General features: G+C 46.1%; 1 protein-coding gene across 2 annotated transcripts in view; it reads left to right on the top strand.

Annotated features, from left to right (window-relative positions):
* The window catches only part of LOC144260812 (uncharacterized), a 43,514-nt gene extending 37,724 nt beyond the window's left edge, over positions 1–5,790 (top strand). For both annotated transcript variants that reach the window (XM_077809558.1, XM_077809557.1), the window contains one exon: positions 4,022–5,790. In XM_077809558.1, the coding sequence (XP_077665684.1) occupies positions 4,030–5,394 (1,365 nt within the window). In that variant the 5' untranslated portion in view covers positions 4,022–4,029 and the 3' untranslated portion in view covers positions 5,395–5,790. The remainder of the gene's footprint in view (positions 1–4,021) is intronic.
* The last annotated feature ends 15,991 nt before the right edge of the window (positions 5,791–21,781 follow it).

Raw genomic sequence — 21,781 nt, 5'->3', positions numbered from 1 at the left:
GGTGCACTATGTTGGGATTCAGGCTCCGGCTGAGCCTCTTGGGTAGGGTTATCGGCTGCTGCCAGTTCAGGTTCAGTGGGGCCCTCTGGTGTTGAGGTTGCAAGTACTGGATTCAGTGCTGACACGGGGTCTGGTGTTGGTTGTTTGGCTGGTTCCGGTTCTGGGACTGGTTCCGTCTGGGTCTCTGGGACTGGATCCACTACTGCTGTTGCAGACATTGGCCTGGGGTCCGGGTCCATCACCTCTGACTGAGTCCTGATAGAAGTTTCCGGAACAGAGCTAGGCCTCATGGCTTGTTTAGCCTGGCTGCGGGTGACCATTCCCACCCTCTTGGCCTGCTTCACATGATTGGCCAAGTCTTCCCCCAACAGCATGGGGATGGGATAATCATCATAGACTGCAAAAGTCCACATTCCTGACCAGCCCTTGTACTGGACAGGCAACTTGGCTGTAGGCAAATTGAAAGAGTTGGACTTGAAGGGTTGAATCGTCACTTGGATCTCTGGGTTGATTAAATTGGGGTCCACTAAGGAAGCATGGATAGCTGACACTTGTGCTCCGGTGTCCCTCCACGTGGTGACCTTCTTCCCGCCCACACTCACAGTTTCCCTCCGCTCCAAGGGTATCTGGGAGGTATCTGGGCCTGTGGACCTCTGGTGTGATTCCAGTGCAATGAACTGTAATCTGTTGGGGTTCTTGGGGCAGTTGGCCTTTACATGCCCCAGCTCGTTACACTTAAAACATCGTCCAGCTGACGGGTCACTGGGGCGAGGAGGGTTGCTGGAGAACGGGGTGGTGGGACGATAAGGGGTCTGGAGGGTTCTTTGGGAGGTAGGTGGGGCTTTGGGCGGCCCCCGGTAATAGGGTGTGGTCTGGGGTGGTCCCTTCTGGTCTCCGCTCCAACTGCGACCAGTTTTCTTCTTCTCTGCCACCTCCACCCATCTGGCTCCAATCTCTCCTGCCTCGATTACAGTTTTGGGTTTCCCATCTAGGATGTATCTTTCTATTTCCTCAGGAACACCCTCTAAGAATTGTTCCATTTGCATTAGGAAGGGCAAATTTACTGGAGATTCAACACTTGTTCCTGATATCCAGGCATCCCAATGTTTCACAATGTGGTAGGCATGTCGGGTAAATGACATGTCTGGTTTCCACCTTAGGGCTCTGAACCTCTGACGAGACTGCTCGGGTGTTATCCCCATTCTGACTCTCGCCTTGGATTTAAACAGTTCATACTTGTTCATGTGTTCTTTAGGCATTTCAGCTGCCACCTCAGCTAAGGGTCCACTGAGCTGCGGCCTCAGCTCTACCATGTATTGGTCAGTAGAGATGTTGTACCCAAGGCAGGCCCTTTCGAAGTTTTCTAAGAAGGCCTCAGTATCATCACCTGCCTTGTAGGTGGGGAACTTTCTGGGATGGAAAGTGGTACCTGGAGAAGGATTGCTAGGGTTTGTTGGTATATTCTGCTGTGCCTTTATTCTCTCCATCTCCTCCACATACTTCCTCTCTTTTTCCTTCTCCTCCAGTTCTTTGTCCCTCGCTTCCATAGCTCTCCTGTGAGCAGCCGCTTGGTGTTGTTCTGCCTCCCTTTCTTGTTCCTTCTTCAGCCGCATGAGTTCTATCTGTCTTTCATGTTCCCTTTGTCTTTCCTCAGCCTGAAATTTGGCTAATTCGAGCTGTAGTCGAGCCGCGGATTTTGCCATTCTAACCTCTCTGTTTTTAACTAACTTTACACCCGAGGTTTAGAAATAAACAAACAAAACTTGGCTGTAAAATTTTGTTGTGCTGGAATAGAATACCTATTCTCTGATAGTGATTGTCAGCCTACAGAAAAAGACAATTCCCTTGTCTCTGCTCTGGGCCCAAATTAAAGCAAAAAACCTCCAACTACTTGGAAACCTGCTTACCCAGCCCAAAGGAAAAAAAATTCCTTTTCAAACCTGTGCTCCTTGTAAAACAAAAAAATCAAAATCCTAAAAAAAAAACCCTGCCACTTTTGTCTCCAGGCAAATGGGTAGAGCACACCCCCCCATTTACTTTTAGGAAGAAAAGAAAAAAAAAAAAACTCTGGGTTGGAAGACTGTGAATTTCCCTGCAGGAGTTAAGTACCCTGCCTCCAGGCAAAGAAAACCTGCAATTCACAAAGATAATCCCCTTTTGTCTCTGCTTGGCCACAAAGCAGAGAAAAACCAAGCTGCTTTCAGTTTCAAAGCTACTTTCTGGACTTCCTTTCCACAGAAAAAAAAATTCCTTTTTAAAATCTGTATTTCTAGTTCAAAAAATCTCAACTGGATCTCAAAATGATTTCAGGTTAATCCCACCGCTGCCACCATGTCAAGGTTCCTCCCCCACTCTGAACTCTAGGGTACAGATGTGGGGACCTGCATGAAAAAACCTCCTAAGCTTATTTTTACCAGCTTAGGTCAAAACTTCTCCAAGGTACAAAATATTCCCCCCCGTTGTCCTTGGACTGGCCGCTACCACCACCAGACTAATACTGGTTACTGGGGAAGAGCTGTTTGGACGCGTCTTTCCCCCCAAAATACTTCCCAAAACCCTGCACCCCACTTCCTGGACAAGGTTTGGTAAAAAGCCTCACCAGTTTGCCTAGGTGACTACAGACCCAGACCCTTAGATCTTAAGAACAATGAACAATCCTCCCAACACTTGCACCCCCCCTTTCCTGGGAAATGTTGGATAAAAAGCCTCACCAATTTGCATAGGTGACCACAGACCCAAACCCTTCGATCTGAGAACAATGAAAAAGCATTCAGTTTTTTACAAGAAGACTTTTAATAAAAAATAGAAGTAAGTAGAAATAAAGAAATCCCCCCCCTGTAAAATCAGGATGGTAGATATCTTACAGGGTAATTAGATTCAAAAACATAGAGAACCCCTCTAGGCAAAACCTTAAGTTACAAAAAAGATACACAGACAGAAATAGTTATTCTATTCAGCACAATTCTTTTCTTAGCCATTTAAAGATATCATAATCTAACACATACCTAGCTAGATTACTTACTAAAAGTTCTAAGACTCCATTCCTGGTCTATCCCCGGCCAAGACCAGCATATAGACAGACACAGACCCTTTGTTTCTCTCCCTCCTCCCAGCTTTTGAAAGTATCTTGTCTCCTCATTGGTCATTTTGATCAGGTGCCAGCGAGGTTACCTTTAGCTTCTTAACCCTTTACAGGTGAGAGGAGCTTTCCCCTGGCCAGGAGGGATTTCAAAGGGGTTTACCCTTCCCTTTATATTTATGACAGGGACAATGTTCCTTGTAGACATGACACAGTTAAATCCTTCATAAGAAGAGTGTCCTGCACCTTTGAACACCTGGGGAGCTGGCCCCAGGAGTTTACTGCTTTAAAATGGGCTGTGGTTAAAATAACAGAACTTTTTGTGTGTGTGATGAGTGTCCCATGAGTTCACCTGATCTCATTTGTCTTCTTTCTCCTGAGCAGTGTTTCCTGTTTCCAAACCTCATGTCATCTCCCAGCTGGAACAAGGGGAAGATTGGGGATTGGTCCTGCTTTAAGCAGGGGGTTGGACTAGATGACCTCCTGAGGTCCCTTTCAACCCTGATATTCTATGATAAGAGCCATGGGCCCCAGATATCCAGGGCTCAGAGGAAAGAGAGTTCCTGAGAGGAAGCTTCATAGGTGAAGGATCATTAAACCAACTCTGGCTGAAGGAAACAGCTGGGATTCCCATCAAAGACCTTGTGAACTCTTTGAGTTCAGGATTGTCCCCAGCAGGTGTCATATCCTTAGGGTCGATATTGCTCAGAGCCTCCAACCCATCGTGACTAACTCCTGGCAGTAACTCCCTCCCCAAACTCCCATCTCCCTGTGTGTTTGGATGGGAACTAGATGCAGAATTAACCCCCTCCTCTCTCCCCTTTGGGGAAGAGTTTGGGGAAATGCAGTCCCTGATTTTTTTCCCATCTCCACCTGTTCTTTTGGTTTGTTCTCTCCTTTACTGTTCCTGTTTCCAAGGTTTTTCTTTCTCTGTCCCAGCAGATGATGGGATGGTGAGTGAGACCATGGAGCAGAATCCTCATCAGGAAGTTCACAAGCAAGTGGAATCACATGGGGTGTTATTGCAAAGATGCAAAGGGAGTGTGTCCAGGAGTTGTGAGCAGGGAAAAACCTGTGAGAGTCAGCACAGGCCAGAGAAGTGGCAGGGAAACCAACCAGCGCAGAAGGTTGGTAAATCTGTTAATTATCAGGGAACTCTCAAAGGCCTCAAGGAAAGCATGGCCCAGCAGGGAATCCCCAAGGGAGAGAGAAAGAACACATGTGTTGATTGTGGGGAAAAGTTCAGTAGGCGCTTACAGCTTATTACACATCAGAAGACCCACACAGGGAAGAAACCCTATGAATGCTGTGAGTGCAGGAAAACCTTCACTGATAGTGCAAACCTTATTAGACATCAGAGGATCCACACAGGCGAGAGACCCTATACCTGCTGTGAGTGTGGGAAAAGCTTTGCTTGGAGATCAAGCCTTATTACACATCAGAGGATCCACACAGGGGAGAAACCCTATGAATGCTGTGAGTGCGGAAAAACCTTCAATGATAGCTCACACCTTATTATACATAAGAGGATTCATACAGGAGAGAGAAATTACACATGCGTTGATTGTGGGAAAAAGTTCAGTAGACGCTCAACCCTTATTACGCATCAGAGGATCCACACTGGGAAGAAACCCTATGAATGCTGTGAGTGCAAGAAAACCTTCATTGATAGCTCAAATCTTATTAGACATCAGAGGATCCACACAGGAGAGAGGCCCTATAAATGCTGTGAATGTGGGAAAACCTTCACTACAAGCTCACTCCTTATTACACATCAGAGGATCCACACATCAGAGAAACCCTATGAATGTTGCGAGTGTGGGAAAGACTTTTCTTCAAGCTCATACCTTATTACACATCAGAGGATCCACACAGGGGAGAAACCCTATAAATGTCTTGAGTGCGGGAAAACCTTTGCTTGGAGCTCATACCTTATTATACATCAGAGGATCCACACAGGGGAGAAACCCTATAAATGTTTTGAGTGCGGGAAAACCTTTGCTGTTAGCTCAAACCTTGTTACACATCAGAGGGGCCACACAGGAGAGAGAAATAACACATGTGTTTATTGTGGGAAAAAGTTCAGTAGGCGCTCAACCCTTATTAGACATCAGAGGAGCCACACAGGAGAGAGACCCTATGCATGCTGTGAATGTGGGAAAACCTTCACTCGGAGCTCACACCTCATCAGGCATCAGAGCATTCACACAGAGGAGAAACCCTATAAATGCTGTGAATGTGGAAAAACCTTCAATCGGAGCTCAAACCTTATTAGGCATCAGAGGATCCACACAGGGGAGAAACCCTATGAATAAGGATAAGATTTGGTCATGGATTCCATGACTTTCCAGGACCTCCGGGGTAGGGCTGGAGCAGCTGTCAGCCGTGGGGCCCCCACTAAACAGCTTATCAGCCAGCCAGCCTTCTGGAACAGCGGGCTGGAGCAGCTACACTGTTCTCTCCCCACCCCCTGGGTTTTTTTTAGTAAAAGGGACAGGTTGTGGCTTCCATAAATTTTTGTTTATTGCCCATGACCTGTTCCTGACTTTTACTAAAAATACCTGTGACAGAATCTTAACCTTACCTGTGAATGCTGTGAGTGTGGGAAAACCTTCACTCAGAGCTCACAAATTATTACACATCAGAGGATCCACACAGGGGAGAGACCCTATGAATGCTCCGAGTGTGGGAAATTCTTCCAGCAGAGGTCCGCCCTTATTTATCATCAGAAAAGTTGCAAGGGAGATAAACACCATAAAAATCTTGTCTAGGGCTGAGAAAATATTTTGTTTTCCTTTTGCTAATTCCCACGTAGTGAGCTTTAAGGCAGCATTTGTGTCACCATGGCCTCTCAGCTCCCTCAGCTGAGTAGTCTGCTTTTCCCTTTTGCAGCTCACCCTTCCTTGGGGTGAGTCCCAGTCCTTTTCATCAAATGCTTTGTCCTATGTCATAGAAGTGTATGTCCCTCCAACAGGAATGTCCTTCAGCCCCAGGTAGGGGGACCAAGAGTGATCTCAACTAGGTACATGGAGGTTAAATCTACCTGGGCCTTGACTCCACTAGTATTTTCCATGGAGTTAGCTACCTTGAGGTAGCTATCCTGTTGTAAAAGCAACTATCTTTTCAGTAAAGAAAATAGCCCATTTATAGTGGCCATGGTAATTTAGCCCTGACATAACCTCCATTGCTTTTCCTAGCCTAAACAAATTTGGAGAATTACATTTATACTTTTCCTCCCACTGCAAAGCGATTGTTAATCATCAAGTTACACTGGGTTGTGCTCAATAGCAGTTATTATTGTACCATTTTTCTCATTTTAAATATATTTAAATATAACAAAGAGAAAGGACCAGGATTGGGGATAGGGAAAAAAGTGTTTTTTCAACCTCTGTGGCACCTGAAGTAGTGAGTCAGAGGGATTCCCACCTTCTGAATTACCCCAGCAGTATTTCCTCTGTGCCATGTAGAATTTATCTTCTCCACATTCTATACCTCCACTTCTCAATGTGTCATATGATTCACTGTTCTCAGCCTTCTGCTTGGGAATCAGTTTTTTTTTTCTTTCATCCTAAAACATAGTAATTTAGGGTCTGAGATGAAAGTGTCAAAGATCTGGAAGGGGAATTTGAATGGATCTCAAACATAGTGTGATCATTTTGTAAGCCATAGGGCTAGCTAGCATATTCTTGGCTGTAATGCAAGAAACCTAGAGGCAACATCCTGTATGTTGAGCTAAGGCAAGTTTACATACATATATTTGGGACCTTTAGCCTATATAAATTATAATAAGCTAATGCATAAAGTGTGTTTGTGTGTGTGTATATATATATGTTTTTGTGATCTTTAGCATAGATAAGTGAGGAAACATTAAGATAGAGGGCTACCTAAGTTCATGTCCTCTATAAACTTAACAGGTACACCACAAAGAACATGGAAATAACTTGTTAGGCCAGAAATAAGAGATAAGAATGAGCTAAGTGTCATTAATAGGTATGAATATGTCATTAATTCACATGAACATGCCAGCCTATAGGGTAAATGTACTTTGATTTTTGTGGGTGAGGAAATTAAGTTTGGACATGGAAGGAGGGCACCTGGTGCTCAGGCTCTATAAGAGGGGCAACCTACCATGTTAAGTTAGCCTTATAGCTTCTATAGTCTTATAGTTCTCTATAGTTCTTAATTCTTAAATTAGTTGGGTCAAACTCTATTAGATTATGATGTCTTTCTATAGCTTTTAGTGCTCTAGCTTCTCCTAAGCTCTTCACCTCCCACTCGAGAACTGGGGAACCTGGAAATCAGACTCTTTTGGCATGCCAGAGGTAAGGCTGGTCCTTTGTCTCTTACCACCAGGTTATCTAAAAAGCTTTAAAATATATAATACCAGATGTGCCACTAGAAGAATATTATTTCCTTTGTAATTCTAATTGATTATTATCTATTTTATTATTATTCCATTTCATCTCAATAAAAGTCTTTAAGGTTATATTTTCTTCTCTGTGTGAGTGTCCTTCTCAAACCTGTGTACCCTGATTCTGGGACAAGAACATTATTATCTTCTGATCAGAGTAATTGGTGAGCCTATAACCATATTATATAAACAATAATGTTAAGCTCCTAAAAATCAGGCAACAGGCTGGTGAGCCAGCCAGGAAACTCAAGGAGTGTGTGGCAGGAATTTTCAGGAATTCTAGGTGTTTCTAGACACCTAGGAGGTTCACCTGAGGCAAATTAGAGTTAGAGAGCAAAAGAGAGCAGAAAGCTATGTGTGTGTGACTTTGTCTAACAGACTACCTTGGAGCACAGGAAACCTTATTTCCTTTGGAAAAAACAAAACAATGAGGAGTCCTTGTGGCACTTTTGAGAGTGGCAAATTTATTTGGGCATAAGCTTTCATGGGCTAAAACCCACTTCATCAGATGCATGGAGTGGAAAATACAATAGGCAGAATATATATATACACACAGTACATGAAAAGATGGGAGTTGTCTTACCAAGTTGGGGGTCAGTGCTAACGAGCCAATTCAATTTAAGTTGGAAGTATGCAGTTCTCAACAGTTGACAAGAAGAAGTGGAAATCAGTGTTGTAATGTTAATGAGGCCTATGGAAACAAGATGACCCATTTCAAACAGTTGACAAGAAGCTGTGAGTATTTAGCATGGGGAAATTAGTTTTTGTAAAAACAACGAGGCATACTTGTGGCACCTTAGAGACTAACAAATTTATTTCATTTTTGTAGTGACCCATCCACTCCCAGTCTTTATTCAGGCCTCTGACAATCTGTTGCTTCACTTCACGAGGTGGAATTCCACCCAGATTTCAACAATTTCCACCCCACCATCAACCTCAGCCTGGACCAGTCCACACAAGAGATCCACTTCCTGGACAGGACAGTGCTAATAAGCGATGGTCACATAAACACCACCGTATACCGGAAGCCTACTGACAACTATACTTACCTACATGCCTCCAGCTTTCATCCAGGCCACATCGCATGATCCATTGTCTACAGCCAAGCTGTAAGATACAACTGCATTTGCTCCAATCCCTCAGACAGAGAAACACCTACAGGATCTCTGTCAAGCATTCTTAAAACTACAATACCTACCTGGTGAAGTGGAGAAACAGATTGATAGAGCTAGAAGGGTACCCAGAAGTCATCTACTACAAGACAGGCCCAACAAAGAAAGTAACAGAATGCCACTAGCCATCACCAATAGCCCCCAACTAAAACCTCTCCTGCGCATCATCAAGGATCTACAACCTATCCTGAAGGTTGATCCCTCACTCTCACAGACCTTGGGAGATAAGCCAGTCCTCGCTTACAGGCAGCCCCCCCAACCTGAAGCAAATACCCATCAGCAACTACATACCACACAACAAAAACACTAACCCAGGAATGAAACCCTGCAACAAACCCCAGTGCCAACTATGTCTGCATATCTATTCAAGGGACACTGTCAAGGTTCCTCCCCCACTCTGAACTCTAGGGTACAGATGTGGGGACCTGCATGAAAAACCTCCTAAGCTTATCTTTACCAGCTTAGGTCAAAACTTCCCCAAGGTACAAAATATTCCCCCCGTTGTCCTTGGACTGGCCGCTACCACCACCAAACTAATACTGGTTACTGGGGAAGAGCTGTTTGGATGCGTCCTTCCCCCCAACATACTTCCCAAAACCTTGCACCCCACTTCCTGGACAAGGTTTGGTAAAAAGCCTCACCAATTTGCCTAGGTGACTACAGACCCAGACCCTTGGATCTTAAGAACAATGAACAATCCTCCCAACACTTGCACCCCCCCTTTCCTGGGAAATGTTGGATAAAAAGCCTCACCAATTTGCATAGGTGACCACAGACCCAAACCCTTGGATCTGAGAACAATGAAAAAGCATTCAGTTTTTTACAAGAAGACTTTTAGTAAAAAATAGAAGTAAATAGAAATAAAGAAATCCCCCCTGTAAAATCAGGATGGTAGATATCTTACAGGGTAATTAGATTCAAAAACATAGAGAACCCCTCTAGGCAAAACCTTATGTTACAAAAAAGATACACAGACAGAAATAGTTATTCTATTCAGCACAATTCTTTTCTCAGCCATTTAAAGAAATCATAATCTAACACATACCTAGCTAGATTACTTACTAAAAGTTCTAAGACTCCATTCCTGGTCTATCCCCGGCCAAGACCCAGCATACAGACAGACACAGACCCTTTGTTTCTCTCCCTCCTCTCAGCTTTTGAAAGTATCTTGTCTCCTCATTGGTCATTTTGGTCAGGTGCCAGCGAGGTTACCTTTAGCTTCTTAACCCTTTACAGGTGAGAGGAGCTTTCCCCTGGCCAGGAGGGATTTCAAAGGGGTTTACCCTTCCCTTTATATTTATGACAGACACCATCATAAGATGTGACCACATCAGCCATGCCATCAGGGGCTCATTCACCTGCACATCTACTAATGTGATATATGCCATCATGTGCCAGCAATGCTCCTCTGCCATGTACATTGGCCAAATGGGACAGTCTCTACGCAAAAGAATAAATGGACACAAATCTGACATCAGGAATTATAACATTCAAAAAACAAGTTTCAGAGTAGCAGCCGTGTTAGTCTGTATCTGCAAAAAGAAAAGGAGAACTTGTGGCACCTTAGAGACTAACAAATTTATTTGAGCATAAGCTTTCGTGAGCTTCAGCTCACTTCATCGGATGCATTCAGTGGAAAATGCAGTGGGGAGATTTATATACACAGAGAACATGAAACAATGGGTGTTACCATACACACTGTAACGAGAGTGATCAGGTAAGGTGAGCTATTACCAGCAGGAGAGTGTGGGGGGGAACCTTTTGTAGTGATAATCAAGTTGGGCCATTTCCAGCAGTTGACAAGAACATCTGAGGAACAGTGGGGGGGGGGGGAAGGAGGGCAATAAACATGGGGAAATGGTTTTACTTTGTGTAATGACACATACACTCCCAGTCTTTATTCAAGCCTAAGTTAATTGTATCCAGTTTGCAAATTAATTCCAATTCAGCAGTCTCTCACTGGAGTCTGTTTTTGAAGTTTTTTTGTTGAAGAATTGCCACTTTTAGGTCTGTAATCGAGCGACCAAAGAGATTGAAGTGTTCTCCGACTGGTTTTTGAATGTTATAATTCTTGACGTCTGATTTGTGTCCATTTATTCTTTTACATAGAGACTATCTGTTAGAGAGCTTATTCCTTCACTCTCCCACTTCCCTGGTCCTTCTCACATGAACAGAGAGCAACAATACCCGAAGTCCGAAGGTGCAAACAATTCGATGTTTATTGGGGTGAACTTCCAGCAAGCTTAAATACAAGTTCCTTTTCCTTATTTCTGAATCCCAACTTACTTCCTGTTTGCCCCTAATTTATATAGTAATATTCTTAGCTATACCTTAACCAATCATTCTACTAAAATTTAACTAACCAATCCTAACATATTGTAACATGATTATGTAACCAATTATATCCCACCACCTTAATTAGTTTACACCCAGCAAAATTAATTATACAGCAGACAGGAACAATCACAGAACCAGACAGAGATTATACAGACAAACAATAGCAAAGTGGGAACTATAATGGCAAGACAATACAGAAGTGAGGATTTCACATCCCAGCTATTGATAAGTGAGTTCTTGCCAGACAGGATGCTATCAAACTAAGTTTCCTTTTACATTTTCTAGGCACTTCCCTTTCTCTGGAGGTGATAGGAATACAATCCTGTCCTGATAGTGCCTAACAGCCCAATAGCACCTTATTTCAATGTGACTAGGTTGGAATGCGAGGATGTGACCGTTCGCTTCCCAGCTTATGGCTGCCTCTGCTGCTTAGCCAAAGGCCTTAGCCTAAGCACAGGGCCTCAGACTGTCACAGTAAGAGAAGGACCTTGCACTGGCAGACAGTGATTTTGATTCTTTCTTTTATACCTCTATAACTAGCCAAGTGATAAGAATACACCTAAATTCTTAAAGTACAGGCCTTTACAGACAGGCCTGAATATCTATATCCTAACACTCCACCCCTTTTTTTTCTTTTTCTTTTGGGATCCTCCTGCCCAGGTATCCCTGGAAAAGCACAGGACATATGGCGACACATTTCCTGATAGGGCCAGGCATCAAGGTGGAAGGTGTCGATGCTCCATCTGTCCCACTGCCCCTTGTGTAGTACCATGCCCTGCACCTTCTCTCGTACGGGCATACTACACCTATTCCAATTAGTGTTCCAGACTTCCCAGTATAGTGGGCCCGAGAAGGTTGGGTCCGGGTTGTCTAGTACACATAGGTGGGGGGGGGAGGGGCTTACTACATTACTTATAGGTTATAATTAGTGGCTGTTCTCTAGGGGGTTGTGCCCCCCTTGATCGTTTCCATATACAATGTAACACACATATAGTTAACAATACACTAGCTGCTATGATAATCCACAGCAACACCGAGAGTCCTGACCACTGCAGTATGGTCCAACATCCTGGCCACCACCAAAAACACTGCTTCTCCTCCTTTGATAAGGTTAAAATTTTGTCAGCGCCATCCTGTAGTGTGTATTGTAAGTGTGTCCAACTGTTGGCGCTTGCAGCAAGTTGCTCTTGTAATCTTTGTGTACTTTTGTCCATATTGTGTGTCCATTGAATATCCACAGTGAAATTTGGTATTGTCCAAACCAATTCAACTACTTGGTACGGCATGGGGTAGTAGGTGCCGGTTCGATTGTTTACAACGATGAAGTCCACTGATCCATTGGTACACCATAGTCCAGGTGGCAGTGTATAGAAGTTTATAATTTGGTCATACACTGGAAGGATTTTGCCTCCCAGTGTTATGTTGCAGGATTGCATACATTCCCAACAGAATACACCGTACCCCATATACATTACCCCTAAATGCCCCCCCTTTGCAATAGGCCATTGATCCTGTTCCTCCATAGTCATAGGAGAGGGGCACATCCATATTCCTCCTCTGGATATACAACTGCTTAATGTGATGACAGTCCAATTTACACCATTCCAGCCCCCCCACCTATTCCCTAGTGGCTCCCAACGTGCTCCCCCTTCCCTACTAACTCCCATAGGGTTCAAGGGAACCACCTTATTTGCATTTCCTTCCCATGGTATCATAGTAACAATTACACAAGAACTGTCCCCACAGGTCGGGGATGTTATTTTCCAGGTAGATGGGTATGTTTTTGCAATTGTGGATAGATATGGGCTAGCCTCCCGATTTAATACTGAAGGCCATTGTTCTGACCAAGCATCTCTCATAATATCCATTAACATTATTAACTGAGCATTTTGAATACCTACGCACACTTCTCCCCATGTTAGTCTTCTGAATCCATCCTCTACCCAATGAGTTAACTGCAAGTTTACCTCTACTGCTGTCCTCCACCCTGTGGCAACTGCTGATAGTTGCTGTGCCATTAATTCATTAATTTGTTGTTGAAATTTCACATTTTGGCTTACTAATTGTTTGGTTACCCACTCGTCCCCCAGATTCCATGTACCCAGCATAGTGTTCCCCGCTGCCCACAACCCCCTTTTCCGACGACGATTCCAGGTGTGTCCCCTCACCCATGCATTGAATTGTTGTTTCAATCCTTTTATGTACATACTACAATTAGGATGGATTTGGTCCACCCACCATTCCTTGGGGCGTACCACCCATGTAATAGAGTGAAAGGACACGTTAAAAAGTGCTGGCTGCACCTGCTCCCACAATGGCTCCCATACATTTGCTCGTCGGGGAATATTCTTGGCTCCAGGCTGTGGCCACTTTAAATTTGGATTCTTCCAACTTGGCATCCATATCACCTGTAGGGTTACATTCTGTAAAATGGTTAACTCATCATACACCCAGCGTCCCAAAGGGGATTTTACGCCTAATGTAATATGTACATAACAATCACACCTTCGGGGATTATCTTCCATGGAAGTACCATTGTGGTTACATATGGTAACATCACACCCTAAATGTGGGGCCCTATTTTCCCAAGAGGGTTCATTTGCTCCAGGAGACCAGAGGGTTATATTCTTTGGACCCTCTGTAACAAACCACATAGCTGGGTAACTGTGTTTTCCACTATCGTTAATCATGGCAGCACCCAGGGAGTACCATGCGATATTTCCTGATAAATTTGATATTCTCCACCTGGTTGGGATTCCCCCATCTAATCCATAAACCATATACCGACACTGCCAAATTCCTGTTGGAGTATTAGTGGTACATCTTTCTATGGGGAGATTCTCATAGTCTTCATTAGCTTTATTACCACAGGTTGCATGTGTAGCCGTCCATGTGTTTCCTCCTTTTGACACTTCACATCGTGGGATCTGAATAGAATTTGTAAATGTGACAATTGTGATTAGCACTAGTAATTGTTCCATCCAGGGCCAGGGAATTTTCATCCTTTTCTCCTTTTTGAATTAACCTGTAATACACACATAACAAAATTTACACGTCCCCTTTCCCAATCCCCTGTTTGTACCTTTTTATTTGCGTGCAGTGGACCCACTCCCGTCCTCCATTCTCTGTACCCAGTAATAGCAGACTGGGCCCTAATTGGTCAAGGACAAGATAGGGGCCCTTCCATTTAGGAGCTGGGAATGGATGGTGTTGACCTGGAATCTTGTACATCACTAGATCTCCCACCATGGGTAGATTACACTCCCCAGGCAGGTCATACCATGCTTTAACTCTTGCTGCTCCTTGCTCGTCTCGCCAGGCCACCGCCTGCTGTACTTGTTTTACATGGTCAATTAAAGTTAAAATCCATTCTTGTGTTAAGCCATGTGTAGTGACTTCCCCAGGTACTGGGGTAAGTAGATTTTCCCACCGTTCCATAGGCCTTCCCATGAGAGCTTCATATGGAGAAAATCCTGTGCCCTTTGATTCTCGGGCCCTTATTCTCATTAAGACAAAGGGCAGTAACTGTGACCAGTTTTTTCCTCCGACTTCCACTCCCTTTCTTAGCTCACTTTTAATGGTGCGGTTCATGCGTTCCACCTGCCCCGCAGCCTGGGGGTGATAAGCAATATGGAACAACTGTGTGATTCCAGTGAGGGCTGATAGCTCCCCTAACAGATCTGACCGAAAAGCAGCTCCTTGGTCTGAGTCAATCACCTTCGGAACCCCCCAGCGAGTGAATACCTCATTTACCAGTATTGCAGCAGTTACCCGGGCAGTTTGATACTTTGTGGGGAAAGCTTCCACCCACCGGCTGAAAGCATCCACTACCACCAACATGAATCGGTTTTTCCTGTGATCTGGTGGTAGGGGTCCTGTGTAATCAATTTGTATTCTTTCCCATGGTCCCCTTGGGGCTTGTCTCATTAATTCTCCCCTTAGCACCTTGTGAGGTGGGCTGTGCCTGGCACAGTCCAAACAACGTTCCAGATGTGATTTTAAATCAGCTGCCATTCCTGGCCACCAGCACAACCTTTTTAAAGTTCCCAGTGCCTCCTCAAACCCGGGATGTCCCCCTGCCAAGCTCCCATGCACCCAGCTTAAGAAAGCCGTCCGACTTCCCTGAGGGCACAACATTACCGGTCCCTCAGTTGTTAAGACACACCAAATCCCTTCCATTAGTTCCACCTTTGGCACATGCCTGTCCCCAAGTTTCATGATGCCTTCCAGTCCTGGGTCAGATTCCTGTAACTCTCGAATTCGCCCTCCCCGATCTGTATCCACCCCGCTTCTTGTTAACACTGTGACAGGCACACTCTCTTCTGGCTCCCAGGGCCATGGGGGTGCCTCTGTTGCAGCCCGCTTGGCCTCTACATCGGCCAGATTATTCCCTTTGCTTAGGGGTCCTGTTTTCTTGTGTGCCTTTACCTTTACCACATTGATCCGTGTAAAACAGTGACTCAGCTCCTCCACTCGCTTCCACCAGATAGCATGCTTGATTGTGGAGCCGTCTGTTGCCCTGAAATGATTATCTGCCCACCATCTCAGCATTAATGTGGCACCACGAAATACATAATCTGAATCTACCACCACCCAACATTCTGGCTCAAATTTGGGATCCACTTCATTTAAAGCTGTTAGCAAGGCTGCCAGTTCTGCCTCCTGAGCTGACTTTGCTTCTAGTGAGAAACCAATGGTGCTGACTGACTCATTGCCTCTGATTCCCACAACAGCTAAGCCTGCAGTTTTCCGTCCCCCTTGATACATACAACTTCCATCCAAAAACCATACCAGTGTCCCCTCCTTTACCTGATTGGGGTTAGCCGCCCGAAACACCTGATGTTGGGTTTTACCTGGGCTGGCTTCACATTGGTGTGGGGTGCCAGCCAGATGTAATCCAGCTACCCAGACTATGGGTTCCTTTAACACCTCTGCTTTAATGTTTTCTGCCTGTAGAGCCAGCAACCATTTAGCAATACGCTGCCCACTCACTTGTCCCTGTAAGATAGTGTGCATGTTTAACAGCCGCAGGGGGTCATGATGAGATCGGACTATGACTTTCTGCATTCCCGTAAGGTATTTAAATTTCCCTACCCCCCAGTAGGAGCACAACAGCACCTTTTCACACCACCCATACTTCAATTCCACAGCACTCAAAAGTCGAGAGGCAAAGGCCACAGGTCGGTCCTTTGCTCCATACTCCTGTGTTAATGCACAACCAATGGTAGTGTCTGATACCAAAGGATACAGATAAAAGAATTTCTCCCCATCTGGGGAGGCCAGCACTGGAGCACTGGCCAGGTTTTCCTTTAGCACTCTCACTGCCTCAGTACACTCTTCTGACCACTCCCAAGTTGAGGCTCGGGTTAGGTCAAATAGAGGCTGGGCTATTTCTGCATAATTCGCCACAAAATCCCTGCAAAATCCAGTTAGACCCAGAAAACTTTGCAAGCTTTTAACATCGGTAGGCAGTGGCAGGGACTGGATCAGTTGCACCCGTCCCTTATCGATTTCCCTTCCCATCTGAGACACTTCCACTCCTAAGTAGGTCACTCTTGTCTGTCCCATCTGAGCCTTTTTCCCATTGACCTTCAATCCTGCTCTTGCCAAAGCTTGCAGGACCTGCTCGGTTAGTTCCCTGTCTTCTTCCTCTGTCCCTGACATTAGCAACAGGTCGTCTACATATTGTATGCACCTTGCTGAATCCACCCCCTCCAGAGCCTGTCTCATGTATCTGTGAAAAATTGCAGGGGAGTCCCTATATCCCTGGGGTAGGACTGTCCAGCAGAACTGTCTGCCCTCCCATGTGAATGCAGTTTTATACTGACATGAGGTAGCTAGTGGCAGAGACCAAAACCCATTAGCTATGTCCAAAACAGTGAAAATTCGGAATTGGGGTCCAATACGGGCCAACATTTCAGGGTACGCTGCCACCACTGAGGCTGGTGAATTGGCCAGAGCATTTAGTGCCCTGTAATCCACAGTGAGACGCCAGGTACCGTTTGGCTTCCTCACGGGCCACACAGCAGCATTACAAGGGGATGCAACTGCCCGAATCAGTCCCCTCTGTTCCAACTCCCCAATAGTTGCCCCCACCTCTGCCAATGCCTCCCGAGGAATAGGGTACTGTTTCTGTGGGGGAGGGTCCCCTCCCTCCATCAGTACCTCCATGCTGCCCCTCCCACAATCCAGGTTATCCTTCGCCCACACAGGGATGTGTTCCCACCCAGCCGGGGGTGGTGGGAGGGCATGTGCCGCTTTAATGGTCATAGTGGCTATCCCCATGGGAATGGTAAAGCCCTGACCGTCCTGCGTTTGCCCCAGTAAACACACCCAATTGGCTAAATCCAGTACGAGTCCCAGTTTGTGTAAATCTCCTGCCCCCAACAGATTAAGCATATCATTACAACCCCACATAATCTCCCCTTCCCCCCAGATTCCTTTGATTTGTCCCCGCCTCAGGGTTAACTGTGTCTCCCCTCCCGTTGCCCCTACAATTGTCACAGTCCCTTCTGAGGGTCTCCCCTGCCCCCATGTAGTTAAACTGATGGCTGCTCCAGTGTCTATCAAAAAATCCCTCATGGGACTCCCTTCGATTGCCCCCTGGAGCGTAGGGCGACCAGACGCATCCCGTCCTAAACTGAGAACATGGACAGGATGCCTCCCAGGGCACCCCTAAGTTGCAGCACCCACCTCTGTCCCTCCCACTGGTTCATGAGGGGACCGGGGGTCCTGGCACCGAACGCATTCCTGTCTCCATGCAAAATTGTATGTCTGACATTTCAGGCAGTCCCAGTCCCTTGGCCTCCGGGACCACTTTCCCCCTGATCTGGTAAGATCGTGGGTAGTCAGTTTAGCCTGCAGTCTCTGGATCTGTTGCTCTATAGCTGCCCGCTCGTCCCTGACTAGCCCCCCAAAGCCACGAACTCTCCCTCTACCTCCTCCTCTCCAGGCTGACCCACTCCTTTCCACCTTGTATTGATCCCCCGCAGTAATAGCATGGACTGGCTCTTCCCCCTGATGCATCTGCCTCCACACATCTGCCTGTTCCAGAAACTGGGGTAGCTGATTGGGAGCAAGTTCAGGGTGCTGCAACCTTAAATGCCCCACGAACTGCGGATTGCTCAGCTCCAACCATTTCTCCAGCAATTCCACACCCCTACCCTGCTCCATACCCCCACCAGGTCCCGGTGCCCCTGCCTGTGGCAGCACCCATGGACCATCCAGGGGATCCACCCAACACCGTGCCCATGCCTGTATGCGATTAAGTGTATCCTGCCCTGTTTCCCCAGGGATTCGCTTCATCTTATTCATCCCTGCAGTACGAGAGTACACCCCAAACAAGTGTTTTGCCACCTGTCCGGGGATTAGAAATGGGTGTGCCACTCCTGCCACATCGATTCCCAAGGTACCTCGTCCCAAAAGACTACGCCATAAGATCACCTGGTCCTCACGAGTTAGACCCTCCATCTCCCTGCCCACCTCCACTAGCCACAGTACAAACTGATCCCAATCATTCCGGGGTACCTTTCCCAAACGGCCCAGTACTGCCTCCCGGTCCTTCAGGGACAAGGGGCGGATTTCTGCCTGTTCTACTACTTGTGGGGCATGGTCCCCCCACCCTGCAACCGGGGCCACTATTCCTGCCTCCTGCAGTTCCTCCCGGGTAGCCTCTCTCGCAGGGGCGGTAACTGTGGATCGCCGGCTTACAACATCCACCGGCAGTGGTGGGTACAGTGTTTTTTCAGGGTAGGGTGGTGGAGGTGTCTCCTTCAGTTCCATTAGTGGGGCGGATGGTTTGGGGTCCCTAAGTCCATTGCCCCCATGTTTACAATGATACAATTCCTCCTCTAAGTCTCCTACTCTCCCCAGCAGTTCATCCCTCTCTCTCCGGATTGCCTCACAAGACTCCTCTGTCCGTGCAGCATCCCTTGCCTTCAAATCCGCTACCTCTACTGCTAACACAGATTTTTCTGTTAAAATCCGTTGCTGATCCACAATCCCCTCCAAATCCTTAATGTGTTGGAGGAGATCAGCTTCCCTTTTTACCCAGTATGCCATCCCAGCACACAAACCTTGTAATACCATTCCCTTTTTCCTACACTCCTTTCCCTTGGGGTCTCCCAAAGCCTCTCCCATCTCCTTCTCAATCTCATCCCAGGTGAGCCCCTGCACCTGGTATGGGCCCTGATTCTTCCTTATCCATTTGTTCAAAAAATCCGTTACCCCAGCTTGCCAGAACCCGCAACTACCATCATGAGAGTTCGCCATACCCCCTCCAAGCAGCTGCGCGGACTGTTGGGGAGGGGGACTTACAGGCTGCCACTCACCTATCCAATGTGATGTATCCAAGTCCCGGCACCAAGATGTTAGAGAGCTTATTCCTTCACTCTCCCACTTCCCTGGTCCTTCTCACATGAACAGAGAGCAACAATACCCGAAGTCCGAAGGTGCAAACAATTCGATGTTTATTGGGGTGAACTTCCAGCAAGCTTAAATACAAGTTCCTTTTCCTTATTTCTGAATCCCAACTTACTTCCTGTTTGCCCCTAATTTATATAGTAATATTCTTAGCTATACCTTAACCAATCATTCTACTAAAATTTAACTAACCAATCCTAACATATTGTAACATGATTATGTAACCAATTATATCCCACCACCTTAATTAGTTTACACCCAGCAAAATTAATTATACAGCAGACAGGAACAATCACAGAACCAGACAGAGATTATACAGACAAACAATAGCAAAGTGGGAACTATAATGGCAAGACAATACAGAAGTGAGGATTTCACATCCCAGCTATTGATAAGTGAGTTCTTGCCAGACAGGATGCTATCAAACTAAGTTTCCTTTTACATTTTCTAGGCACTTCCCTTTCTCTGGAGGTGATAGGAATACAATCCTGTCCTGATAGTGCCTAACAGCCCAATAGCACCTTATTTCAATGTGACTAGGTTGGAATGCGAGGATGTGACCGTTCGCTTCCCAGCTTATGGCTGCCTCTGCTGCTTAGCCAAAGGCCTTAGCCTAAGCACAGGGCCTCAGACTGTCACAGTAAGAGAAGGACCTTGCACTGGCAGACAGTGATTTTGATTCTTTCTTTTATACCTCTATAACTAGCCAAGTGATAAGAATACACCTAAATTCTTAAAGTACAGGCCTTTACAGACAGGCCTGAATATCTATATCCTAACACTATCCAGTTTGCCCAATGTACATGGCAGAGGGGCATTGCTGGCACATGATGTCATATATTACATTCGTAGATGTGCAGGTGAACGAGCCTCTGATAGTGTGGCTGATGTGATTAGGCTGTGTCCCCTGAATAGATATGTGGACACTGTTGGCAACGGGCTTTGTTGCAAGGATAGGTTCCTGGGTTAGTGGTTCTATTGTGTGGTGTGTGGTTGCTGGTGAGCTTATGCTCAAATAAATGTGTTAGTCTTTAAGGTGCCACAAGTCCTCCTATTCAAAAAACAGTAGGAGAACACTTCAATCTCCCTGGTCACTCAATAACAAACTTAAAAGTGGCAATTCTTCAACAACAAAAACTTCAAAAACAGACTCCAATGGAAAACTGCAGAACTGGAATTAATTTGCAAACTGGACACCATCAAATTAGGCCTGAATAAAGACTGGAAGTGGATGGGTCACTATAAAAACTAAATCAATTTGTTAGGCTCTCAGGTGCCACAAGTACTCCTCATTGTTTTTACAAAAACTAATTTCCCCTTGCTAAATACTCACACTTTCTTGTCATCTGTTTGTAATGGGCCACCTTGTTTACATTGGCCTCATTAACACTACAAAACTGATTTCCACTCCTTCTTGTCAACTGTTGAGAATTGTCTACTTCCAACTTAAATTGAATTGGCTCGTTAGCACTGACCCCACAACTTGGTAAGGTAACTCCCATCTTTTCATATGCTGTGTATTTATACCTCCCTACTGTATGTTCCACTCCATGTGTCTGATGAAGTGGGTTTTAGCCCATGAAAGCTTATGCCCAGATAAATTTGTTAGTCTCTAAACAGTCACAAGGATTCCTCATTGTTTTTGCTAATACAGACTAACATGGCTACCACTCTGGAACCTATTTCCTTTGACTGTTTTTTGGCAGTGGTCCCAGTGGTATTTCCTGTTTGTGGCAGGCCTGGCACTGCACTGCCCCTTTGTGGCAGGGGTGGGGTGTAGGAACGTCACCACTCCCAAGTTCACATACCTGTCTCTCTGTGGGCATCCGGTTGCCGCCTAATGGCCTCCTTCCACACAATCGGCCCTTGGTCGGAGTAGTGCAACCTAGCAGCCAGAGTCCAGGTTAATCGCCCCAAGTGTTAGGGCAGCGTAACCCAATGGGCAGGGTCCATATAAATCTTTCCCCGTGTTGGAGCAGTGCAGCCTAATGGCCAGAGTCTATACAATCCCCCTTGCAAGCGGGGTAGTGTGGCTTAGCCGCCAGAGTCCATAGGATGCCTGCGGTATGGGGGAGTGGTAGGAGGACCCAGGCCTGCCCTCTCCACTGGGTCCCGACCCAGGGCCCTGGTAGTGACAAGCTCCTCTTGCTACCAGCTCGGCGGGGATCCGCCTGCAAGACACTGAGTGTCAGTGCGGTTCTAACGCCATTTGCCTCTAAAGTTCCCCTGGGTCACTTCCTACCATAAACGCCGGGTTCTCCGCTTCAGGGGGTCCTCTGGTCTGTCCCCCTGCTGTGCATCTGGCCATCAGGGTGCATCCCAACTTGGCTGGCCTCCGGATTCTGGCACCCAGGCTGTCCC

Source organism: Eretmochelys imbricata, chromosome 2, assembly GCF_965152235.1.
Source record: "Eretmochelys imbricata isolate rEreImb1 chromosome 2, rEreImb1.hap1, whole genome shotgun sequence".
Taxonomy (NCBI): Eukaryota; Metazoa; Chordata; order Testudines; family Cheloniidae; genus Eretmochelys; species Eretmochelys imbricata.
The sequence above is the reverse complement of the archived record's forward strand: the minus strand, read 5'-3'. Positions and strand labels throughout refer to the sequence as shown.